The 23,963-nt window shown below is 44.5% G+C and overlaps 1 protein-coding gene across 5 annotated transcripts in view; it reads right to left on the reverse strand.

The window, feature by feature from the left end:
• Positions 1-367: 367 nt before the first annotated feature.
• wwp2 (WW domain containing E3 ubiquitin protein ligase 2) overlaps positions 368-23,963 on the reverse strand; it is a 29,577-nt gene continuing 5,981 nt past the window's right edge. For 4 of the 5 annotated variants that reach the window (XM_010884077.4, XM_010884078.4, XM_010884079.4 and 1 more), the window contains 19 exons: positions 22,431-22,512; positions 20,117-20,262; positions 19,689-19,923; positions 19,488-19,577; positions 13,992-14,166; positions 9,638-9,695; positions 7,983-8,064; positions 6,995-7,123; positions 5,834-5,912; positions 5,646-5,717; positions 5,447-5,535; positions 4,157-4,316; positions 3,278-3,411; positions 2,985-3,125; positions 2,491-2,611; positions 2,269-2,373; positions 2,077-2,173; positions 1,807-1,879; positions 368-1,647 (listed from right to left, as the gene is read on the reverse strand). In XM_010884077.4, the coding sequence (XP_010882379.1) occupies positions 1,548-1,647; positions 1,807-1,879; positions 2,077-2,173; positions 2,269-2,373; positions 2,491-2,611; positions 2,985-3,125; positions 3,278-3,411; positions 4,157-4,316; positions 5,447-5,535; positions 5,646-5,717; positions 5,834-5,912; positions 6,995-7,123; positions 7,983-8,064; positions 9,638-9,695; positions 13,992-14,166; positions 19,488-19,577; positions 19,689-19,923; positions 20,117-20,262; positions 22,431-22,512 (2,168 nt within the window). In that variant the 3' untranslated portion in view covers positions 368-1,547. The remainder of the gene's footprint in view (positions 1,648-1,806; positions 1,880-2,076; positions 2,174-2,268; positions 2,374-2,490; positions 2,612-2,984; positions 3,126-3,277; positions 3,412-4,156; positions 4,317-5,446; positions 5,536-5,645; positions 5,718-5,833; positions 5,913-6,994; positions 7,124-7,982; positions 8,065-9,637; positions 9,696-13,991; positions 14,167-19,487; positions 19,578-19,688; positions 19,924-20,116; positions 20,263-22,430; positions 22,513-23,963) is intronic. The other variant, XM_010884080.4, reaches the window with a different exon arrangement.

Raw genomic sequence — 23,963 nt, forward strand, 5'->3', positions numbered from 1 at the left:
GTACTGTTCTTAATGATAAAAATCTAACAAAATTTAACATTTGGTACTCTATTCCAAATATGCAATAAACACCTGAAACTTGTGACTGACTGGGCTGTTTTATTTATTGTTCTTAAGATTTCATGCACAAGAGAAATTAATACTGCCATTTTGGAACCACTTTTATTTTAAAAATAGGATGTTACTAGACACTTTAATGTGGATGCTACCATGATTGTGGACAATCCTGAATGAATGCAGAATATGATTCATGCCATGTAATTACACAGCAGACTTTGAGAGCTGGTGTCAGCCGAACTAGGTTACCCAATACCAGTGGGTGTGTTTTGGCTGGAGCAAAGAGTTTTGGTAGCCAAGCAACACAAGGTTCAAAATACATCTTTTTTTCTCACCATTTACAATTTTGTGAAAAGCATAATTTTGTGGTTACTTCGCACAAAATGTGATATATGGCATCTATGGACACACGCCTCTATGCAATATTTTCCAGACTAGTTCTTAAAACAACTTATTGACCACTAAAGGTTCACATGGGTGTAGTCTGGCATATGATTCAAGGACACACATTAAAGCATTTGGTACACATTAAACAGATGCAGCCAAGACTCAAGATATGATATTCAATTCCCATCGACCAGGCGGTGGTCCTGTAACAGGCACGTTTAAAACTGTTGCCTCAAATCCGAAACCAGCCACACTGTAGACTCCCCAGTCCAATCTGGCAAAATTGGGCTGATAGAAATCCATCATTCACAACATTACTTGGACTGTAACACGGAGGGTTTTTCGTGGGGAACATGATGTGCCTTTAAGCACATAAACCGTACACCTTAATTAATGGTCTTTTTTGTCATCTTTATCAATCATGGTAATCATTTTAATGAACATGACAAAATAATTGATCTAGCAAAAAAATCTAAATAAAATCAGAATCAAGTATAACATTTCCACCCAAGGATCTGAAAAACTATCACAATCAACCCACTTCAAGATTTGAGTCATTTATTTTAGCTATGTACAGGTAAAGCAGAATTTCACAATGAACAAAAAAGAAATAAAATCACCAATCTATCCTTTTTAACACAGGCCCCTAAATATATAACCTCTCTCTCTCTCTCTTCCATTCACACACACTCTCACTCAATATTAAAATGTTCGTTCCTCTTAGATATGATATATTTGCTGTAGCTGTGCTGTCATTGCAATTTGCAGTTGATATAATTATCTGAAGACTTCCTGTTTTATGTTTTTGGTGTGTCTCTAGAACTAGTGAGAGGGGTCTTGGGGCACGAGGGGGGGTTAATGGTCAAATATTAGAACATAAACCAGTCTGGACCAGCCCCTCAGGTCAGCTTGTACATGAACAACCCCCCCACCCCCCACCCTGATGTTCTCTACGGTTTCCCAAACACAGATGATCTGGGAGTGGAGGCTAGATGCGCAGATGATCGGAGAGTTCATTTCCTGGTGATTAACAAAACGAAACAAAAAAAACAAACATCTGAATGACTCTTCATTCTCTATCCAACAACCCTCACTTTCTTCCCTTATTCCTGCCCAAATCCTTCAGTCTCCTCGATGGCAAACATAAGTTTCTCTCTCAGCTGTTCCAGACTCCTGTATGGCGGCAGGTCCAGACGATTGAAGCTGAGTAAGTGACAGTTATGGAGGGATGGAGAAAGGAGAGAGGGAGGGACAGATTTGTGCACATCCTGTACATAGATACCAAAGTGATGGATGTTGTAATAGGAACGCTATTCAATAAAGCAACAATGACAACGGAATTCAGGAAAATGTCATTCTTACCAGGTGTGGCTTCTTGGAAGCCAAGTCTCCTTCCCCACCTTGTCTATACAGAATTTCTGTGGTCCATTGCTCCCTGAAGGGAATTAGCATATGTTAGAGACAAGGAAATACTTCAAATGTCTGTCAAATTACAACGTTTGTTACAGTACTAACATTATTTCATTCATTAAGTTCCAACCAAAATGTGGCATTATTTCAACCCCTCCAGAAGACACAAACATATACAGACACATCATCAGACAATGTCCTTATATGGCATCTGAACTGTACCTATAAGTTCAGCAAAGCCTCCGACTGGCAGACGACATGTTCCTGTGACAAACTGGAGCAGACGGATCCGCTTCTCATTGTCCATCTCCTTTACAACCTACAAAATAAACAGGTCGGACAAATTTTTAAGGCTGCACGAAGGGATTTAGACACACACACACACAAACACAATGCTGTGAGAGGCCACCATACCTGCCAGAACCAGTGTATCTGCTTGCTGTTCTTGGTGTAGTGACGATAAATGGTGTTCTTCTGCCAGTCACTTAGGTCGATCTCCTGCATCCCACAGAGCATCAGCTGCAGGCAGGAATGAGACCAGTTACCCACAGTCACAAAAGGGGAATGTTCAGGTCTTTAAGGGAAGTCCATAACCATAGCACACTTCCTGGTGGTCCTGCCACACCTGGAACTCACCTCCAACTCCTTCTCGTCAAAGTAGCGTAGCCACTCCAGAGGAACGACCTCGTTGAAGCCATCCAGGAAGGCCTTGGTCTGCTCCTCCACCCCCCGCGTAAAGCGCCAGTCCGTCAGCAGACTGAGTAGACAGGGACGACACGGTGGGGAAACACAGCACTTGTAAGCAACAAGGGAGGATATTCATTCATCATGTTGAGTGTCAAGCTAGAAGTGCTGTTGATACACGGTAGGTGCACCGGACCGGTCACACATCCTGGCGTTATGTTCCACCACATATCGTATTGCTTGGACCACATTTCGAAACTCCGCGGGTTGCCTGCCCTTCATAGCTCGTACTTATTAAAAAAAATAAAAATACTATTTGTTTTCAGCACATTTCTTCCCATTAATACCGATCCCGGTTTTCTCATGGTTCTCTCGTCCCAATGGGAGAATCGCAATATATATCGTAGCGTACCGCGATGATACCAGAGATAGAAGCGACCACTGACCTGATGTACTCCTCCTTGTTGTCAGCGGTCACCAGCTCGTTCTCACCGTCATCCTTCAGCTGGTGGGTGGAGACCTTCCCCAGGATCTCCATATCCTGAGCAAAGTACAGCTCCACTCCACACTCCTCCAGACTGTTATCCCTGTACACAGAACCGCCACATTACACACACGGGAGCTTCAAGCCGCCTGTTAAACAACCAGCGTCGCTGTTCTCCTTCACACAGTTGGCCACCAGGGCCGTCCACGCTCACACACAGCCACACACACACTAAAAGGCGCCGTGTGTACTTACTTGACCCACATGATGGAGTTGTAAAACTCAGGGTCAATGGACTCCAAGTCTTTCAGAGTGGGTTTCTTGTTGAGCATACGCTTGTAGAAGGGCAGCGTGAAGCCAGTATCAATGAACTTGCCGTGGTACAGGGCCTAGAGGAAGAGAGGCTGCAGTAAGTACCAAACCAAAAGTCACTCCAAGCCCCATTGCCGCCGATACCCATAGATAATACACACATAGCCGGCTAGCGGTAAAAAAGATCACACACACAGACACAGAGGAGAAGACCCAGACTGTTTAATTTAACAGCACAGAGCCCCAGTGTGTGTCAGTCCAAGACAAACACAGACACCCTCCCCTTGTGACTCATGGTCTGTTCAGGCAGGACCAGCAGCGTCCACTGAGCAACAGGACACCCGACAGACGGGAGGGGAAGGGCAGAAGCACCACAGACCTGGATTTAAGACCAGCATATATGGGAGGGGGGGGTGTGAAGTCGGTTAGCAGACTAAATATAGAGCATTATATGAAGTATCGACCATTCATGACGGGTTTGCTGGGCGTGGCAGTGAGATCATGCTATAAAGAAGGGGGGCGGTTGGTTTTAGGCCCTGTAGCTTCTGGACGCTGTCCCAGAGAGAGCCCAGTTTGGCCAGATGAAGGTGGGGGAAGGGAGGGTTCTTAATATAAGAGACGTATTCACTTGGTTTAGGGACAAATGGCTTTAAAACCACTTCCAGATGAAACAACACGAACACAGAGACAGACAAAGAGCGGCCGCCACTTACATGCCACACATTTCTATCAGACGTTTTCATTTCACACGTAACTATCGTCTTGGTTGACCTCGGCTGTCACAAATCTGCAAGAACCAAAATCCACTGAAGTATCTCTCACCATGGCGATGAATCGGCCTATGAAGCGGAAGTATGTCAGGTGGTCAGGATTGATGGAGGAGGCGGGGTTGATCTGCAGACAGTAGTTGTTCTTCCCAGCATACTCAAACAGACAGTACATTGGGTTCAGCACCTCATGAGACAGCAGGAAGAACCACTCTCTGCATTGGAGAGAGACACGGCATTACACACCGATACCTAGCAGAGAGGCACACCACTGATTACCCTCATACGGAAATGAACAGGGAGTACGGCCGTTACGGTTATGCATTAGGGCAACAGACAGAATTTGACAAATCTCCTCATACTTAACCAACAACACAACATTTGAAAACAGCAGCGAACATGACAGAAATCTTTGACTTTCAAAGCACATAAAGTTACATGGTGGTTTTAACAGTTTGATTTGTAAAGACATGAAGAAATGGGGTTTTCTACACACACCTGCACAAACGGAACTAACGGATCGGAGCACAATGATATTAACACAAGACAGCTGAAATGCAGGTAATTCACAGTAGGACAGTTTCAACAAAAATGGGGGCTAAAAATGATCAGATACTGTGATATTTTTATTCGGGCAATTACTATTCTATTTAACACCAAAGTTGTGAGATGTATGTCAACAACATACCCAACGCCAAAATGGTTTCAGATAAAACATGTTAGAGGAAGTGTCACAGTGAGCCGTGGCCCGACCGAGGCGTCTCTGAGTAGTTCAGATCATTACCTGTACGTACTTAGCATGTGGACACACACAAACACACGTCGGGGGCACCAGGTGACACCGGAAGACACCATGACGACACACAGCATAATGTGGGGAACATGAAATGCGTGTAGAGAATGAAGCCCCGGCCACCACCAAGCCCTGACCACAGACCCTGCGGCCGGCCAATTCCAGGGATGGTACCGAGGCTGTGCAGACACCTCCAAACATCCCGTCCGTGGTTCTACCCTGTGGTAGAACAGCATGACGTAACCTACCATAGGGTAAAACCACTGGCGCGACACCGGAGACAGAGACACACACAGACCACGTGGAGGAGGACGAAGGAACAAAGCCCAGGATAACACCAGCGGCACCAACACTCAAAAGTCCCCCGAAAACACAGAAACACACGCCGGCCAGGGGCCGGACACCAAAACACACACAGACAACAGATGACGGTCAGGGGGGACAGGGACGGGAATGGGGGTTGAGGATGGCGAACATTTAGGTGAGGACCACAGGGCAGCCGCGGGCGGATGACGGCTGGCCAGGCACACGGGCGGAGGACGCTCATCTTACCTGGCGATGCCTCCATAATCAAGACCTTCCTCCCCTCTCATGATGATGTAGAGGCGCCGGCGAAGGTCGTAGGGTTTCACGTTCATGATCTGTGGGAAGAAGACAGGACAGACGTCAGCGGCCTGTATCCCGACATTGGCCAGTCTAAGAAAACAACTGCATGCTTCCCCACAGAGCGGTGAACACACAGCATCCTCACCTGCTGAAATGAGTCCTCGAACAGAGTCTGTCTGGACACCGAGATTTTCACGTGACTTGGTAAGGCGTTGGACTGCGGAGAGAAGAGGTGCAGATATTCCATTGGTTAACGCCGGACATCAGACGAAGAGATGTGAGACCTGGCTCGACCCAGATAACGCGGATCATGCGAGACGACTCAGCACTTACATGGCACAGGAAGCGGAACTGGTGGTATTTCCACCTGAAGCTGCGATCGTAGGCCCCGGGGGAACCACCCGTCCTCGACCTACAGATAAACACATGGAGGGGCTTTATTTTGGCTCGGCTAGCAAATAAAGGGCATATTAAAGCAAGGTTTTACATGTCAGGGAAAGATAAGTGCAGAGGCGCCAGGCAAGGCTGGGTCGTCACGGCTGTCCCCTTTCCAGAACGCTTTAGAGACAGGGAAATGGACCCTGCTGTCGAGCTGCGTAGTGAAGACTTTGGGCAGTACTCAGAGGATGTGGTCAGTTCTGACGGGCAGCGCAAGTGAAAGAACTGGGTTTAGCCCGGAGACGGAGGTAAGCCTCGGTGTGCAGCTGTGTTAGTACAAGCTACACCACTTGAATACAGACATATTAAATATGTGCCTAGTCAGCAGAGAAACCAAGAAGGCTTGAGATGGAGCGAGGAAATCTGAGAAAGAGGCCTCTAATGCTTGCTTATTTGCTTTCTTGAACGCTGCCAGGCACATCTTGGTTTTGGTCAAACGTTATAGACCGCAGAGGCAACACTTGGGTTACAGATATGGGCTGCAGGCAGCAGTATCAAATGAGAAACATTTCGGACAGTTTAAGAACCCTTTGTGACCAGCCGTCTAAAAATATAACACCAAAGACCTTCATATGTTACAACATCAGCATGAACACGTGTTCTCTCTCATACGCACACATCCACCCGTTCACACAGACAGTCAGACAGCCGAGCAGGCTGCTTCGGATTACAGTTGTTGGCCCACATCTGCTCGTTTTCCTGACTCTGTCTCTTTTCGAAGAGTTCTAAACAGGGCCGTGCTTTAAGTCACATTTGCTTGTAACAGCGTGTGCTTGCGTATGTCTGTGTGTGTACATTTTTCTTGTATCTACACTAACCATCTACTTCCTAGGGATGGTCGCTGTGCGTTCTGTCCAGTTTAAAGAAAGAGGGGAGAAAAAATGAAAAAGGTAAGAAATCAAAACTTAAAAAAAAAAAAAAAAGCAGACTATGACAAGAGAATCCCTGAACACATGCTCCCTGACAGGACGGAGTGGTACAAAGCTATCTGTCAGTCGATTCTACCAGGAGCTGTGACTGCACCCCTGAAAAGCGGCTCTGCAGAATAATATTTACCCTGACTCAAACCCGGGACGAGGGTCTTTAAAGCTGGTGGTGCGAGAGTTGTGATCCACAAAATATCGGACTCCCTCGGCGGTGTACTTCATTTCCCAGCCCGGGGGCAGAGGGGGCTCCTGGATCATCCTGTAAGAGGGAGAGGGCAGTGAGCACAGCCTACACTGGAGGCTCTCCAAACAGGGCACACCTGTCCCCCCCCGGCCCCGGCCCCCCAACCCCCCGACCGCCACCCTGAACCTCTGACCTCACTGGGGATGCTTCTGAGACCCTAGGAGTGTTAAGCAACATGAGCATGGAAATATGAGGGAAGCTATGAGGCAACTTGGCTTGGAAGGTGAATGAGGGAGTGAATGAGCTAACTGACAAGTTTAAAACGATGAATGTGGGAAAGTAAAATGACCTCAAACTCATAACACGATTGGATGATTGGGTTTCACCATTGCTGTAGTTTTGTTGGCCAGACATGGTGATGTCGATGCCATCCACAGCGGAGCACCGATATCGAGGACCAATCTAAGCCTAACCCACACAGCTCAGAAAACAGCCTTGGTTAGAAAACAAGGCCTACTAAGGAAGTGACACTATCCTATTGACCAGTTATTCTAAATGTCAGTTCTGTACATTAGGCCTATATGACCTGTACATTAGGCCTGTATTATCTGTGCATTAGGCCTGTATTATCTGTGCATTAGGCCTGTATTATCTGTGCATTAGGCCTGTATTATCTGTGCATTAGGCCTGTATTATCTGTGCATTTGGCCTATGACTCATAATGATTAGCTAAAACATGTGTGTGGCTACCGTTTCCTATCACACAGTGTAATATCAGTGAAGATATGGTAGCAATATGTGGCAGCTTTTCTCTGAGACACTTGTGTGTCCAAACATTAAACACACACAAACACCCATACCCAACAAACAAGCACACACACTCTTGCGTGCGCACACACCTCTCCGATTGGACCATAGACAGATGGAGGCTTACCCTTGGGTTCTTGGGTCCTCCCACTGTGTGGTCCGTGTGTTGTGGTTGACAAAATACACCCTGCCATTGTCCTGGCGTTTCTCTACAGGGACCGAGAAGACCACAGTTAATGGCGGGAAAGATCAAGAGTTAATCCTTTTAAATCATTAAGGAGCTTGTTTTTCAGGAGATAGGGGAAACCGTCCGGGGCAAGGCCTTGAACAGTTCCCGACAAGACCAGAGAATAGAGGGAAAGGGGCCTGCTGTTGAATCTCACAAAGCTGATTGAAAACTCAAGCGCCTGTGTGACATTTCACTCCAGCTTGTTCCCAAAATACCTCCGACAACAAATTCACCTCGGCCTGTCGGACCAGCCTGCGGGGGGAGACGGCGTTGGATACAGATTGGGGCAGAGGGGCTCAGGGGGAATGTTAAAGAGTCAAACGCCGAGGCAGAGCGGGAGCGTGAGAACGGCAGAGTAACAATCCGCTGACTCCGTTCTATTTCGGGCGAAAGTGACGCAGCGGCGGCATGAAGGATGATGACATGACCACCACGTCAACTCCTTTCGCCCCGGGGGGGGGGGGACGCGCGCTGGCGTCCGTGCGCCGAAACGTTTGAGTGGGTGCACCTGTGTGTGTTGCTTTAGTCCTGACCCGCCGGCTTCTTGACCAGAGCGGGTGCCCCGCCCCCACCCGCTCTCCCTCCCTGACATCTTGTTCTCATTAGCAGACGTGTGTGGAGGGCGCAGGAACAGTAGCGCTCACACTGCAACTCCAGCTATCCTGCTGCTCTCCCCCCCTCACCCTGGCCTCTGTATTCATCCAGCCTCCCCTTTATTTGACTGTTCCCGCGCTTGGTCAAGGCTTTCTTTCCCTTCTTTCTCCCGTGAAGTTGATTTCTATCCAACCCCTCTGTTACTCCCCAAAGACACAGGGAAGAACCACAGATCTCTAACAGAAATACATGAAAGAAAATCCATCAAGATTCAAGTCCAGTGTATAATTGAGGCGTTTCGCTTGTGGTGTTGCAACATGTTGAAAACGAATTATGGTCAGAAAATATAATGCTGCATTGGTGCCTAAGTAAGTCACAGTATGTGAAAAGAGTTTTTGTGTACGCAGAGAATATTTTTGGTAGAATGCAAGCATTTATAGACTGGATATATTCATGTATGTGAGAAGCGCGCTTGATTATTTAAAACATATACAGCTATTAATGTTAGTAGGGAAAAAACAAGAGAAATAACAGTGTACATTTCAGCAAAAGGTGAGATGTAGTTAAATGGAAGATCGGGGGGATTTTCAGCCTGAGGGTATAAAACAGTGTGTACAAAATGCTGAACAAACATGAGCCCACAGCTAAGTCTGTGTGTGTGTGTGTGTGTGTGTGTGTGTGTGAGAGAGACACCCAAACAACACTCCCTCTTCAACACAAAAAAATAAAGTGTCTGGTGCCCTTGAAATACTCATGTTTCTACAAGTATCTTGAGCCGCTCTCGTATGAACCAGTGCAGGTGTGGATGTAGCCAGTGACACTCCAAGACACCGCTGGAGCCAGTAGCAACACCCACGTCCCTGGTCTTAGGTCCAGGGGCCACACAGGCCCCTAGGGGACAATGACTAGTGTTTCTGTGGTGAGAGGTGAGGTGAGGTGTGTATGTGGAGAACTCTTACCCCATCCTGGAGGGAGCACACCAAGAGGGTCATTTTCCACAGCAGGAACGCCCGACGACTGAGGGAGAGAGAGAATACGTTTCCAGTTAGGACACTTTCCTTCCCTACGGCCTTTTTCAGGGTGTCTTCGTGGTAGGGGCCCGGGTGGGGAAGGCTTGTGTCCACGCAGGCCTTGAATCAGCTCTCACACTCAGTTTTGCTCTCACACCGGCGTGAGAAGAATGCAGAAAAACAAAACGCAGAGGAAAAAAACGCAAAAACTTTTCTCAACTCCGCTCTAACTGTTTTCCCACAGTTGAAAACCTGGGAGTGTGCTGGAGCAGCGGCAGGCAGAGTGAAGCGTTGCGCTCAGGCCTTTCCGAGGACCGCTCAGGCCTTTCCGAGGACCGCTCAGGGCTGAGGTGACCTCTCCGATGCAGCTGGAACAGGAGACTGACACAGTGCCTTGGACGTAGCTCGTATGTCTTCCAAAAACTACACGCTCAGGAGGAGAGAAACAACACGCTGTTCCAATGAGCTCACAGGCTGGTCTCAAGACCCACCCACTTTCCTTGCCCCCCCCACTGCACCCCTCCCTACCCCACCCATCCGCAGAGGTCCTCCTCTTCTAGATGTGCTGTGAAAGTAAGCAGGGAGGCGCGATGTCTGAGCGAACTGAGGGAACATTCATGGCTGTTCCAGACTGCCCACCCCCTCCTGACAAAAGCACCTTTATTCACCCTGCCTGGACACAGGGTGGTTTACTCAGCCTGTGTGCACACACACACACACACACACACACACACACACACACACAGTATGTGCATGCACCACTTCACAGTAAACTTGTATATAGCAAATACAAATTCAATGTGTATGAGCTTGTTTGAATCTGAATGTGTGTGTGTGAGTGCGCGCGTGTGTGTGGGTGCGCACATTTGCCCAAGTGAAAATTTAACTCGTTAAGATGTTTGTGAGAAGTTGGTACCCACACGGTTGGTTTCATGAGCGAGTATGAAAGTTGTAACAGTAGATGAAAACGTTTAGCAAAAACCTAACGTATTTATTCATTTGTTCGTTCTCCTAACCTCAACGTCTGCCATTTCACTCGGTAACTGTACAAAACTGTCCACAGAGTAGTCCCTGAACACACAACTTTACCCAGCATTTCCCCCAGAATAATCATACCTTGTTGATTTCTGTGAAATCATCATGAAAACGTTCAGAATATCTGAAGGAATACGATGGTGAAGAGCAGTTCGAGGGGAATGTGTGTGTGTCACTTGATCAACAGCCAATCTATGTATGAGACCCACCCTTCTGTGTTTCTGTGACTAAAAAAGGTAAAGAAATAATGAAATAAAGACATGACATCATCTCCTATGCCCTGACCATTCAGTTCCTCACCAGTTCCAAGAGGGAGTGAGAGAGAGCTAGAGAGGAAAAAACAGGGAAAACCAGAAAAAAGGCAGCGGGGGTGTTTAAAAGTGGTACAATGAAGTGGAAGACTTACTAAAATACAAAATGAAGTGATTAAGTGTTAAGTGGGTCATTTGGGTTTTATATTGTTATTGATAAAAGTGTTAAATTAGCAACAGACTCCCGTCCTGCTTCAAGTGGAGAAAATGACTCCAAAAAGGCCAGAAAGTGTCTGGACACCTTGCCAGAAACATCTGAATGACTGGCACTGTGAGAGGGAGTAGTCACATGGGCCTGGGCTGCAAACGCTTGCATATGAGTTGCAGAAAGTCTCTCTAAGTTAGCAGCCCTGATGTTAGCGCTAGCATAGGAAAACAATAAAAGGGAAGTTCACCCAAAGTGACAAAACAATGACAGTGTTGTTAACATGCTTGGTGTTGTGTGATTAAAGTACCCCAATAAGCCAGATGGTTTAACAAAGTTCGATCTTTACATACCACATTGATTTGGACAGTGCAACTAACCCATGGGTAAGTGTGTCCCAACGTTTGACTGGTACAGAATTTGGACAAATTAAATTATTGTAAAGTCAAAAGCATGTTCGCAATCATGTCAGGTTTGAGACTACAAACTTGCTGGATCAATCAGATGTTTCTATAGTATATTAGAAGGGAACCTTTTAATTTAGGATAACAAAAACATTTTGAAAAACAGGTAAGAATGAATACAAACTAAAAATAGTATGTTATTCGGCATTAAACAGCACTCCAAATAATAAGAGGTCATCACTAATTGGTCTAAAATACCAAATCAATCAGGACTGAAAAGATCAGCTGGACCATCTGGTCTGCTGATTTATGTCATCATTACATCTAGAGCAGCAAAACATTCTAGGACTTTATCAGCACAATACACCAAAAGGCAATTTTGGGGTAAATCTTTCCTTTAAATAATATTTTCTATTTCTAATTATTTTCTATACCACTTCAATTAATTAGGAATAAATATCTATTTTTGGCACCAGATTTGTGCCTGATAGAATGCCTATGATTAATGGGGGATTTTCGAAATTAAGTAGCTGAAAATATTTATAGATTGTGTATAATTACTTACAACACAGGTGAAACAATTTTCTTCCAAAACGTTGTTATGCTCCATGGAATCTTTTAAATAGCATGAGAGGTTATGCTTAAGGTTTTTAACTTTATTTTTGTTCTCCAATTCATGATTTGGCCACAAATAAAAGTAAAACACTAAAACAATTAAAACTATTAAGGTATGAGGCAATGGAATACCATTTATTAAGATTTTCACCAGGCAATACTAATAAACCTACATACATTTGCTAGGCAACTACATGTTTGGAGTAACTGTTGTTAAATTGGTCAGTGGCTTGTCAACTCTACTACTAAAGACTAACCCCTAAAGATTTTCTTTTTTTCTCTATGTAAAATGTAAATACTGGCTGTGGAAGACCCAAGGCAATGGTTCCTAAACTTCTTAAGGACCCCTTCTGTAAAAGCCTATTCATCAGAGACACCTTTATAATCACAAGCAAACCTGGGTGAGATGACAAGAGCATACACAGAGTTTCACTATAATTTCAACACTGCATTGCTGAACAAAACTAAGTCATTGAACCTAGGAAGAAACCTTTTAAATGTCCAGCCCTTGGCAACAGAGAGAACATTTAGCAGTTTCCAAGCAAATTTTCTAAAATGTTTTTTTTTTTTTTAACATGTTGTCATAGGGCAGAGGTGGGGGCTCGAAAACGTATTTGGTGAAGTTCTGTGGCTACTGTGTCAATAAATACTATGATAGTGTATTTGTTACAACTTCTAAAACATTCTTCCACAGATTCATTGGCCAAAATTATAGAAAACATTTAACCCAAAATCAAAAGAGTCAAATGCAAACACTTAGAATGGCAGTCACATACGGAGACAATGGTACAGCTCCAGTGGTGTTTCTGCATTACTCCTCTCTGAGTTGGAACAGACTGGACGAAAAGGCAGGAGGAGGTAGAATACGAGGGAACCAGGAGAAGGAGCCGGAAACAGCAGTTAATGACTCTGAGACTGCTCTCTCGGGAGTCTCTAACGAGCTGCAATTACTGGCAAAATGTGCCCAGGCACCCTCACACAAAACCCCACTGTGTCATTATGGACATTACGTATGTTACGTATAATGGATTTCATCTCGGTGTGTTTTGTGTGCTGCGTCATGTGTGTGTGAGAGAGTGGGAGTGTGCTAACACAGCTGCAATGTTGGAGTTAAGTGTGATATTTCTGCCCTAGAACATGCATGAAGCGGGGTCCGGGGCCAGACTACTTTCAAACAGACCTTGACGTTATAATTGCCCACAAAGGCACAGACAAGTACGTACGCAGACACACACTGTGACACCAGCGTTCTTCAGACTTGGGAACATTTGACAGAATTCAACAAAGCCTCACATGCATGGAACCAAACGGGAAGCCAAGCTAAAGGAACAGGAAAGACTAAACCTGCTCTATCTGGACATGAGTGGATGATGTCAAGAGTCCCAGGAGGCCAGCCGGACCCCCCCGGCCTGAGGGGTGGAGTACGTCACCACTTTCACACAGACCTAAAAATAACAACCTATCAGTAGAGGAGGCATACCAAAACAGAACCTGGCTTTCAGCAGCAGGCCTGCCTCCTTGTTCTCAGGAACCCATTGTCACCCATTGTAGGGGGGTATTTTGATAGGGGCTCAGAACCGAGCCAGTCAAGCAGTCTGTAGGTGGGGGGCAGCAGGGAAAGGTTTTAAAAATAGAGTCCAATGAGAGTCATTTTAGTCATTTGCTGTACCATGGAACACCCATTTCAAATTCTGAATGCTTTATTAATCTCAACATGCACCCTTCAGTACCTTTGGGTTTCACCCAGAAGCCAAAGCATTCAGAGGGCAGAGGAAGTAGTGAATGTGAGTTACCTGGTAAAGGAACCTCTGGCTGAACTGGTGCATGGCACCCTGGAGCTGGCTGCGTTGGGACTGCCACTGCTCATAGTTCCGGACAGACTCCGCCGTGGGCCTTTGCCAGGTGGTGGTTCTGGTGTTGTGGTCCACATAGTAGAACCTGCCTCGCTGGTCCACACGCTTCTCCCAACTGGACAGAAGGAGAAGCAGAGAATAAACTATGAAAAACTATGAAAAGCACATATGGATTCATATAGTAACCAAAAACACAGCTTTATTAACAGCTTTGCACATCTTTTGCATTCTCTCTAAGCGACTATTATAATTATTTCATAGTTTTAATGTCTTCATTATTGTTCTACAAATCAGTTTCCAAAAAAAGGTGCATAAAATGGCAATAAAAACAGAATGATGTGCCATTTATTTATCCCTATTTAATTGAAAAGTGTACAAAGACAACATATCAAATGTTCCTGGAAAAATACATGCCCATTTTGAATTTGATGCCAGCAACACGTTTCAAAAAAAGTTGGGACACGCATGTTTACAACTGTGTTTCATCACCTCTTCTTTTAACAGTACTATGTAAGTGTTTGGGAACTGAGGAGACCAACTGCTATAGTTGTGAAAGTGAAATGTATCCCATTTTTCTTGATATAGGATTTCAGCTGCTCACCAGTTCGAGGTCTCCTTCGGCGTATTTTTTGTTTCATAATGCGCCAAATATTTTCAATGGGTGACAGATCTGGACTGCAGGCAGGCCAGTTTGGCAAATGGATTTGTTTTCCTGTGGCGCCATGCTGTTGCAATACGCGCAGAATGTGGTTTGGCATTGTCTTGATGAAATAAGCAAGGACTTCCCTGAAAAATACATTGTCTGTATGGCAGCATATGTTGCGCCAAAACTTGTATATATTATTCAGCATTAATGGTGCCTTCACAGATGTGCAAGTCACCCATACCATGTGCACTAATGCACCCCCATACCATAACAGATGCTGGCTTTTGAACAGTGTGCTGATAAAAAGTTGGACGGTCCCTCTCCTCTTTAGACCGGAGGATGCGACGTGTTCACAGACAACGGTTTTCGGAAGTGTTCCTGAGCCCATGCTGTGATGTCCACTACACTATTGTGTCTGTTTTTAATGCAGTGCAGTCTGAGGGCCTGAAGAGCACAGTAATCCAATATTGTTTTTTGGCCTTGGCCCTTTCAAACAGAGATTTCTCCAGATTCTCAAAATCTTTTAATGATATTATGTACTGTAGATGATGAGACCCAATTTTTTTGGCGATTTTATATTCAGAAACGTTCTTAAATTGTTGCACTGTTTGCCTGTGCAGTCTTTCAAAGAGTGGTGAACCCCTCCCCATCTTTACTTCTGACAGACCCATCCCCTCTGGGATGCTCTCTTAAGACCCAATCATGTTACAGACCTGTTGCCAATTATGTAACAATTTGTGAGATTTTCAACCGGGTTTTGTTTTTAGCATTGCACAACTTTTCCAGTCTTTTGTTGCCTCTGTCCCAACTAATTTGTAATGTGTTGCTGGCATCAAATTAGGCACATATTTATCAAGAAACAACATTTATCAATTTCAACATTATCTTTATACTATTTTCTATTGAATATGGGAGTTAAATGATTTGCATATCATTGCATTCTGTGGTTCTTTACATTTTACTCAGTGGCCCAATTTTAATGGAAATGGGGTTGTACAATGTGGAAAACCATAAAACTAAATAAATACCCAAGAATGAGTAAGTGTGTGCAAACCTTTGACCGGTACAGTTTATTATCACATAGAAGCCTGGATAAGGACACAGCTTTAAGATACACATTGGCCGACAGACACACAACACATGAGCACATTCTCGGCGCAGAGCAGCAGTGATTTTTTATTTGTAGAGGCTGCTATTCTTATCTCTGACTCAACCAGGACAGAATTTGGAAGAGAAAACAGCAAAGACTTCCACACAGATACACAAACATATACAGATACATACACACACACGCACGCACGCACACACACTAACTTGAAATAGGTCTGAGTTCAGAACACTAAGCTTTTTACACACCTACACACTTGAAATAGGTCAGAATTGAAAGCTCAGAGATTCCTCAAAAATAAGCTTTTAGGACTGTAACAAAACAGTTGTCCCCGTTTACTGTGCTTCTGGTCCCATTTGGCCCGCTACTAAGCACTTCTATGGCTGTATCCCAGGGTTTTGTAAACTATGTTTTTGTTCTTCCAATTCACAATTTTTATACTGAACATAAATATGCAATGATCCCAGCTAGAAACAAGCTGTAAAATGCATCAGGACTGGACTGAACCACATGGGGAAATTGCTTTATTTGATAAAGAACATTTGACCCTCAAATGGAAAACTTTTCTCCACGATAAATTCACAGACCAACCGGAATCCATAATAACATAATTGTCAACTTGTTTCCAAAATATATACATAAACATACAGTGCATCAGAAAACATGTTTTTAGAAATGTGTGATAAAATTGAAGTTTGAAAATTTCCGTTAATTAATCTATTTTGTAATTAACTGTAATTAAAGTATTGGTTCACGTGACATACTTAGTGGTGGTAGCATCATGCCTTGGGAGGCTTATCAGTGGGGACTGGGCATCTTGTTAAAACTGAAGGAAGATTGGGGCAAAATACAGAGAAATACTGCAAGAAAACTTGCTTCAGCCCACTAAAAAACAGAAGCTTGGGAGGAAATGCACTTGTGTTTTTCCCCAAGCACAAGGCAAAAGGAGTGGCTCAACAACAAAAAGGTGAATGTCCTACACTCCAAGTCCTGATTTCAACCCCATTGAGAATCTTAGTCACTATTTGAAAATTGTGATTAATATGCGTGAACCAACCTGAACAACCAGGATAAAAGCCGTCAAAAACAAATGGGCAAAATCAATCAGTGCAAAGCCGGTACATATCAAAAGAGTAAAAACTAAAGCAAGAGGTGGGTCTACAAAATGTGAATATGCAACATATTTCCCAACATGAAACTCATGCCATCATATGATTTCTGTTTTTGTTTCAGCATACCATGTATTAATGTAGCACTTGTTATCCAATTTTTCATGGCATGATATTGTCCTATAGCCATTAAATTACACTAAACGGAATACTTTTCATTTATTATAAAATACAGGCTACAACAGAATATAAATTCTTACATGTCTTCGCTATCCTACAGAGGAGTTACTTCGGCTCCTTTACAGTCTGTCCTTAGAGGAGGAACCTGAGAGCAGTTAAACGCTACGCTGCTAGAGTAGGACATAGCTCAAGGCCTATTAATGCAGACCCACACCACGCCTTTCATCACAGCAGCACCATGATGATCGGGTGGGCCGCAGGGCAATGCTAACTCAGTCCAGATACGCAGCCCAAGCACTAAGCACAAAACCCTACAGCTGCAATCAGAGCCAGCCCAGACTCCTCGAGGCACACTGCTAATTGAGCCTCAGATTGGCACCAGTGTAACGCTGCATACACGTAACAAAGGACTTTTGTTCCCCGGCCAGTTCCCTCCAGTGGAAAAAGTGAAATGGGGAGGGAGTGACGTTTTTCCTCAAACAGGCTTCTCACATAGAATAAGCAAAAATATATTAAAAAAATATATATTTGAATAAAAAGGCAAAAAGTCTCGGCTCTGGTAAGTGAGAAACCCGACCGCGTCACAAGAGAGACTTAACCAATCAGCCAATCAATCTTTCAGAGCCACAGATAAGAAGACTAACGCAGGCAAACCAAACACTGCATTAATTTTGCAGCAGCGGGTCACCACCACTGAGTTGTGGCTGCCACTCCTAAAAATACAAAATCATTTTTTTGGGGGGAAGAACTCTTTTTCAAGACAGGAAAACATTTTAGTGTAAACTCAAATAGTTAAAGACATTAAGCATCTAGAAAAGATAACAGTGCTGTATATTTTTTTAAACACTAACAGCTGCTAACAGTCGAGAACTGCTAATTTGCTGACATCAGGTGCGCACATGTATTTTTCTGTGCAAATGTACTTGTGTGCCCTGACTCTTCCCTAAGAGGCAGCCCTGGTGCCAAAAACACCCTCTAAATCGAACGTAACTTCTGGTAAAAGTAAGAACCACAAAAAAAATTACTTTCAATAAAGAGAAGAATAATTGCTGTGATAAAGAAAAACGATTAAAAAAAAATAGTAGATGGGGTACAATTTGGAAAGGATAACAAATGCCGAAATAGTGAAATATTATTTTAGTTTGAAGTTTGATTGAACAGTATAAAACCATTAGGAAAGAATGCTCCATTAAACCACTTAGAAGGTCATTCCTGCCACCACAGGGTCATGCACTTTTCAGGAAGCATCTTAAGAAATTGAACTGTTCTAAAAACACAATCCTAATGTGATATTTTCTGCATAATGTTCAGCATCAATAGGAACAAACCATGATCTATAGGGCAGCCTCTCCTAAATCATGTAGGGCTTGGTCCACTAACGGCTGCCATTTTTTTATTTATCCGAATACACTGTAGGTTGCAATTAATGATCAGAAATCACCCAAAAGGAGCCACATTGTTATTTCATTTGGGACATGAGATCAAAAGCCAAAGATTCTCCCGAAACCACCCTGAAGTTTCCTTTCATGACATACACAAACACAAAGACCCAGGCCCACACAACTGCTCACGTCTCCCGTCATCAAGCTGCCATAAACTGATTCATTCTTTCATGATCTGAGTTTTAGACAATCATGTTAACCAGACACTATTTGGGGACATTGTGTCACCACCGTATAGTCCAGAACCGGCAGAATCATACGGCCTACCTGTCTGCGCCTGATTCTTCAGGGCAGTGCTTCAATTTGGAGGGCAGCTCAACTTGTCATCTAGGTAAACCTCTTTTCTTTCGTCCGAATACATAATGTATTTCCCAATCCCTGACTACTGAAGGCAGTGTGATTTTCCATAGACATACAGAGTATGAAAAGGACCCATGATACCGTAGAGCCAAGTATTGTTCAAAGATACGCATTATTAGAAAATTTACATTTATTTTGTGTGTACAACGTTAAATGAGGTCTAATCCGTTTTTGTCAGGGCAAACCCAGGGGGGAATGAAACAAAGTGTGTTCTCGTTGCCAACCTGTTTATACTTTTATAGGCAGCTTACTGCAGTTGTAGGTAGCAGAGAAAACAGACACCTCAGTTTCCTTGACCGTCCAGAGTTAGACCCCTAGGAATGTAACAAGGCTAAAAGCCTACTCGGCCACCCTCTGAGCGAGGTTCACACCCCCTGACCGAGGTTCACACCCCCATGGTGCTCACCCCCCCCCCAGGGACATCCGTGTGTAGGCAGCAGTCTGAGCTACAGGAGTCACATGCATAGAATGTTCACATGGGAATGTCCCTCCACAGAGAGATTCCCATCATGCACTGGGTTGGCTCTGTCACCACTCCTCTGATGGTTAGTAGCGCGATAGAGAGAGGTTAAAGCATGTAGGCTGACTAACCCGGGTGGAAGAGGTCTCTCCCAAGTGGTGGTCTTCGTGTTGTGGTCTACATAGTACACCCTGCCATGGGGGAGCACTCGCTGTTCCCAGCTGCACAGAGAAAGAGAGAGACAGAGAGTGTGGGAGGGACACAATCAGGCCAAGGCACAGGTACAGTTGAGGGTTAACCTTAACCCTAACCATCTGCACAGAGAGCCTCACCCATTTGGCAGTGACTCCGGAACGGGCTCTGTAGCAGAGGTTGTGTTGGCCGGGTCTGTGTTGGCGCTGGCAGGAGGCGCCTCGAGAGGAGGGGGGAGGACGGTACTGTCTAGCCCAGTAGAGGGGCTGCCGCCGGGGGCTGGGGACCGGAGCGACGGGGACGAGGGAGGGGGTGTGTGACGAGCCAGACTGCTGCGGCCATTCTCCAGCCCGTTGGCAGTCAGCTCCACTTTACCTGTTGGGTAGGGCAGGGACACGGTGTTGACAGACCCCCAGAGGGAAAAAGCTCCATGTCACAGTGATTATAACGCTTCATGTCTACACTATGGAAGTTGGATGCTGATTTTTTGGAAACCGTTCCAATTCTAGTATCAAGGGAATGGAGAGTGACAGGAAAATCGGTTTCAATTTCTCCAAGGTTGTAGTACCTGCACTCCCAGGGCTGCTGTGGGAGTTCTTGGCCGAGCGGTGGCGGCCGGAAGCCCCGGGACTTTGCTCCTCGGTCGGTTCTCCGTTAGTCAGGGTCCCCCCCGGGGAACCACCACGGGAACCGCCTGCAGAGTGTCTGTGAGTCCTGACCAGAGCACAGACATAGGATCAAGCACACAACACAAAATTGGCATTAACCTCTCAACTCTGTACTGTGCGAATGAACAGAACGGGAATTTGAGAGGTGAAGCTTAGATACTGAGGTGAATTAGAAGGTGTTTGATAGTGGACACTTTAGAGTGCCGCTTAGGAATGAGTCAGGAGGAGAATGAAAACAATTGAAAAGCAGCTCAGCACAATTCTCTCACACACGCCCCGGCGCACTCAAGCTCTCATGCGCGCACGCACACACAGTGTGTAAGCTTCTTTTCCTCAGAAAATATACTCATATTTTCCAAAAACTAAATATAGCTTCTCTTTCCTACAAGTGTTTTCATACAATGAAAACATGTTTCTACCCCCCAGACGTCGGAATGCTGAGCACACACTCAAGGTTAGACATTATTAGAAAGGGCCTGAAACATAGTGCCTTTGCGTGAGATTTTTAACCAAGCACCTACGCTAAGCAAGAGGCAGAACAACAGACGCTCGGAAAAGAACCAGAGAATATATCAACTTTAGGCACCCGACACTAAAGCTTTTTATATCATGGGGGAAAATACGGCATGCTTCTGGTCATGGGAGAATGAACACAGAGGCAACAAAGAAACATAACATCGAGCTCCGCCATCGACCCGTTCACTCTCTGCGCCCCAATATCTAATACTCTGTTTAGGGACAGATGGACGGAGGTGTGGAATGATGTCCCAAATCAAAAGCTCCATGGTAATTCCCTCTAATGTTTCTCGGGAAATACCACATACATCTGTGTTGTAGTAGAGCGGACTGTCTCATACTGTACTACTTCAATCAGGGGCTTGATTAGGACTTATTGGTGGATGACTGCACTAACCATCACCCTTAAAGGGTGTATCCAATGAGCACAAGAGGGTGTGGGATATGGCAAGTATACCACAGCAAAGGGCTGGTTTTGGGCCCAGCGCTTATCCGTGGTTTACTGGCAGTACACCACAAACCCTGAGATGCCTTATTGATATTATGAAGTGGTAACCGACACAGTTAGAGCAGTAAAGAGTGACGTGATGACATACACCCGGTATACAGTATCTAATGTATACCAAAGCTATCAGCCAATCATTCAGGATAAAAAACACACGGTTTAGAAGTGTGTTTTAAGATTGAGTTTCATACAATTTTGGGTGAGGGAGTTAGAGAAAGATACATTGAGTCTTACATCCAAATTGTAAACTAAGGATCAACGCAGGGTCAATGTTTTTCTTTTTTGACAAATTGATTGGTTGACATTTTAAAACTTGTATTTTTCCACTCAGACACGTGTATTGAAATAAACTGCCAGGGGTCTGGATGGCTTTCAAAAGTCTTTATTTAAACACACAGACCCTCCAATAAGTGAACAGCAAGGCAGGTGAATAGGCCTGGGTCCGAGGTGTAAATGGGTTTCTTATATGTTACATACGGGTTTCCATATGTTACTATAAAATGAATAAACTGGTGTGTGTGTGAACCCAGCTGTTGCACCAGTGGTTTAGAATGCTCTCCTTCACGGAGTGATAATTCTCTCCACTTAAAACATCACGTAAAATGTTCCTGTCAAAACAACATTTATCTCTAATTTACCAATTTGACTGTGGATAAATGCAGGATTCTAATATTAATTTGTGAGAGCTTGCTGGCGTTTTGGCCAAACTTGCACCAGACCCTCCCACTACTGCTGCAGATAGAGAGCGTGTGGTTTAGAGTACAGATGAGATGTTTTGGGTAATTGGAGCTAGTCAATTTAAACAGAACAATTTGGAACTGGAATATGAATATCACGGTCAAATTGGCCTAGCGTAGTGGCCACAGTGGGTCCAGGGGTCCAAGGTGCTGCCTTAGACACACACATATCCTGCAGGGTGGGTTTGAGTCCGGCCAACTGCCCTTTTAGCAAGAACCTGCTGCCTTTCTGTGCTCTTAAAAAATAAAAAAAGAGAGTGGGCCCAGGACACACCTACGCTTCTAGAAAGCAACACATTCTTCCAGCACAGCCGAATCAGCCCCCAAGAAAACCAAACTGAATTCTAACCACGGGGGCGCCATGATCATCTATCGACCAAACGATCGACCAGTTTAGTCGTGTGTGAAACTGTTGGTTCATGCGGCGTGCACGTGGGTAAAGAGGCGTGTGCTCACCGGCCACGGGACCCTCCGTCTGTCCCTGGGGTCTCTTCACTCTGGGCCCTGCGGAGGTTTGGCCTGTCCGACGGCAGGATCTCTGGACAGTCATGAGAGACGAAGAACACAGTCACCAAAAAAACTTCATCATGACCCTTACCAGCAAAATGTGTAACGGCCAACCTGAGCATTCAAAATAAAGTGTATTACTGACAAATTGCATTCAAATTGAGTCATGTTCCCTATTATGTGTATTTGGGAGTGGATAAATAAGCGGTGGTGACACAGACTTAGGAATGGCTTTGTGACCCTTTTTAAATTGATATGCATCAATAACTGTTTGTTCAGAAATAAATTTTTATGGAGCATGATGTGGCTTTGGAACTTTAATTTGATGGCAACTGGCCAAAGTTCGTCACATTTACATTGAGAAGGCTGGCCCAAATAAGGGCACATTTTTACCAATGTATTTAACAATTTGATCCTAATACCCCTTTCATTTGACTAAATTCATTAAGGGAGCCTGCTGTCTGAGATATAAAAAGATTCATACCGGTTTTTTAGCAATTCTTTTGGCTTTTGCGTTTAGCCCATTGTCTATGTTCCAGAGAGCCATTGGACTCCCAACAACGAAGCGGTCACAGTGCAGGATAGCCAGGTTTCAGTTTATTTGGCTTTGTAAAGACCAGAGCCTGGCGGGAGACCTAGTTCCCAGTACCACCAGGACTTTTCAAAAAGGGACCTTTTTACACATTTTCTGGAGCCTGCTAGCTAGTCTTTTTGGTAAGGCAAATCAATGGCAGCTTGCGATGATCCATCATTACATGAAGAACTGAACATTGCTATGAATTATGGATATTGTGGTTTGCTTAAAAACCAGGAAATATACCAGTTAAATGCACATATTTGTGGTGTTGTGAGGAAATTAATCAGCTTGCTCATGGCACATATGACATCTTAATACCATAATAATGGACATATAACAGGTACATTTCTATTTAAGACACTGTATAAAATGATGTGTTCTGGTTAAGATTCTCTACTAAAGATTGTCATCCACAGCATGACTGCTTTAACATCTATATGTGAATAGATCTTATGGGTTATTACTCAAGGGTGTGAAGTAATAAGACTTACAAAGTCAAACCCCTTTGCTAATGTTAAGTCTCCTCAAAAGTATGAAACAGTTCTGGGGTACACACTCCCCCAAGGGGCTACTATAACCTCACACATACAACTAATCTTGATTCTGTGAAACATTAAAGTTTAGCATGCCAATGTTAACTTCCAAAATGTTGGAATTGCCCACACAACTCCAATCACTCCAGAGAACATCACACGTGAAATCAAAATTCCAGAGTCCTTGTGGGATGAAATGACTGTTACGGTTTCACAGAGAGCGCTTTTTCACTGCAGTAGAATGTGGTTTGTGACTGTATGACTGTATTAGTCTGACTAAAACCACAGCCGTATAACATGCTTTTCATTATAAAAGAGGGACATGGCTAGGATGTGGGCTATAGGCAGCAGTAACAAACCTCCAGTCTGTCT

This window comes from Esox lucius, chromosome 19 (genome assembly GCF_011004845.1).
Source record: "Esox lucius isolate fEsoLuc1 chromosome 19, fEsoLuc1.pri, whole genome shotgun sequence".
In the NCBI taxonomy this organism is placed as follows: Eukaryota; Metazoa; Chordata; class Actinopteri; order Esociformes; family Esocidae; genus Esox; species Esox lucius.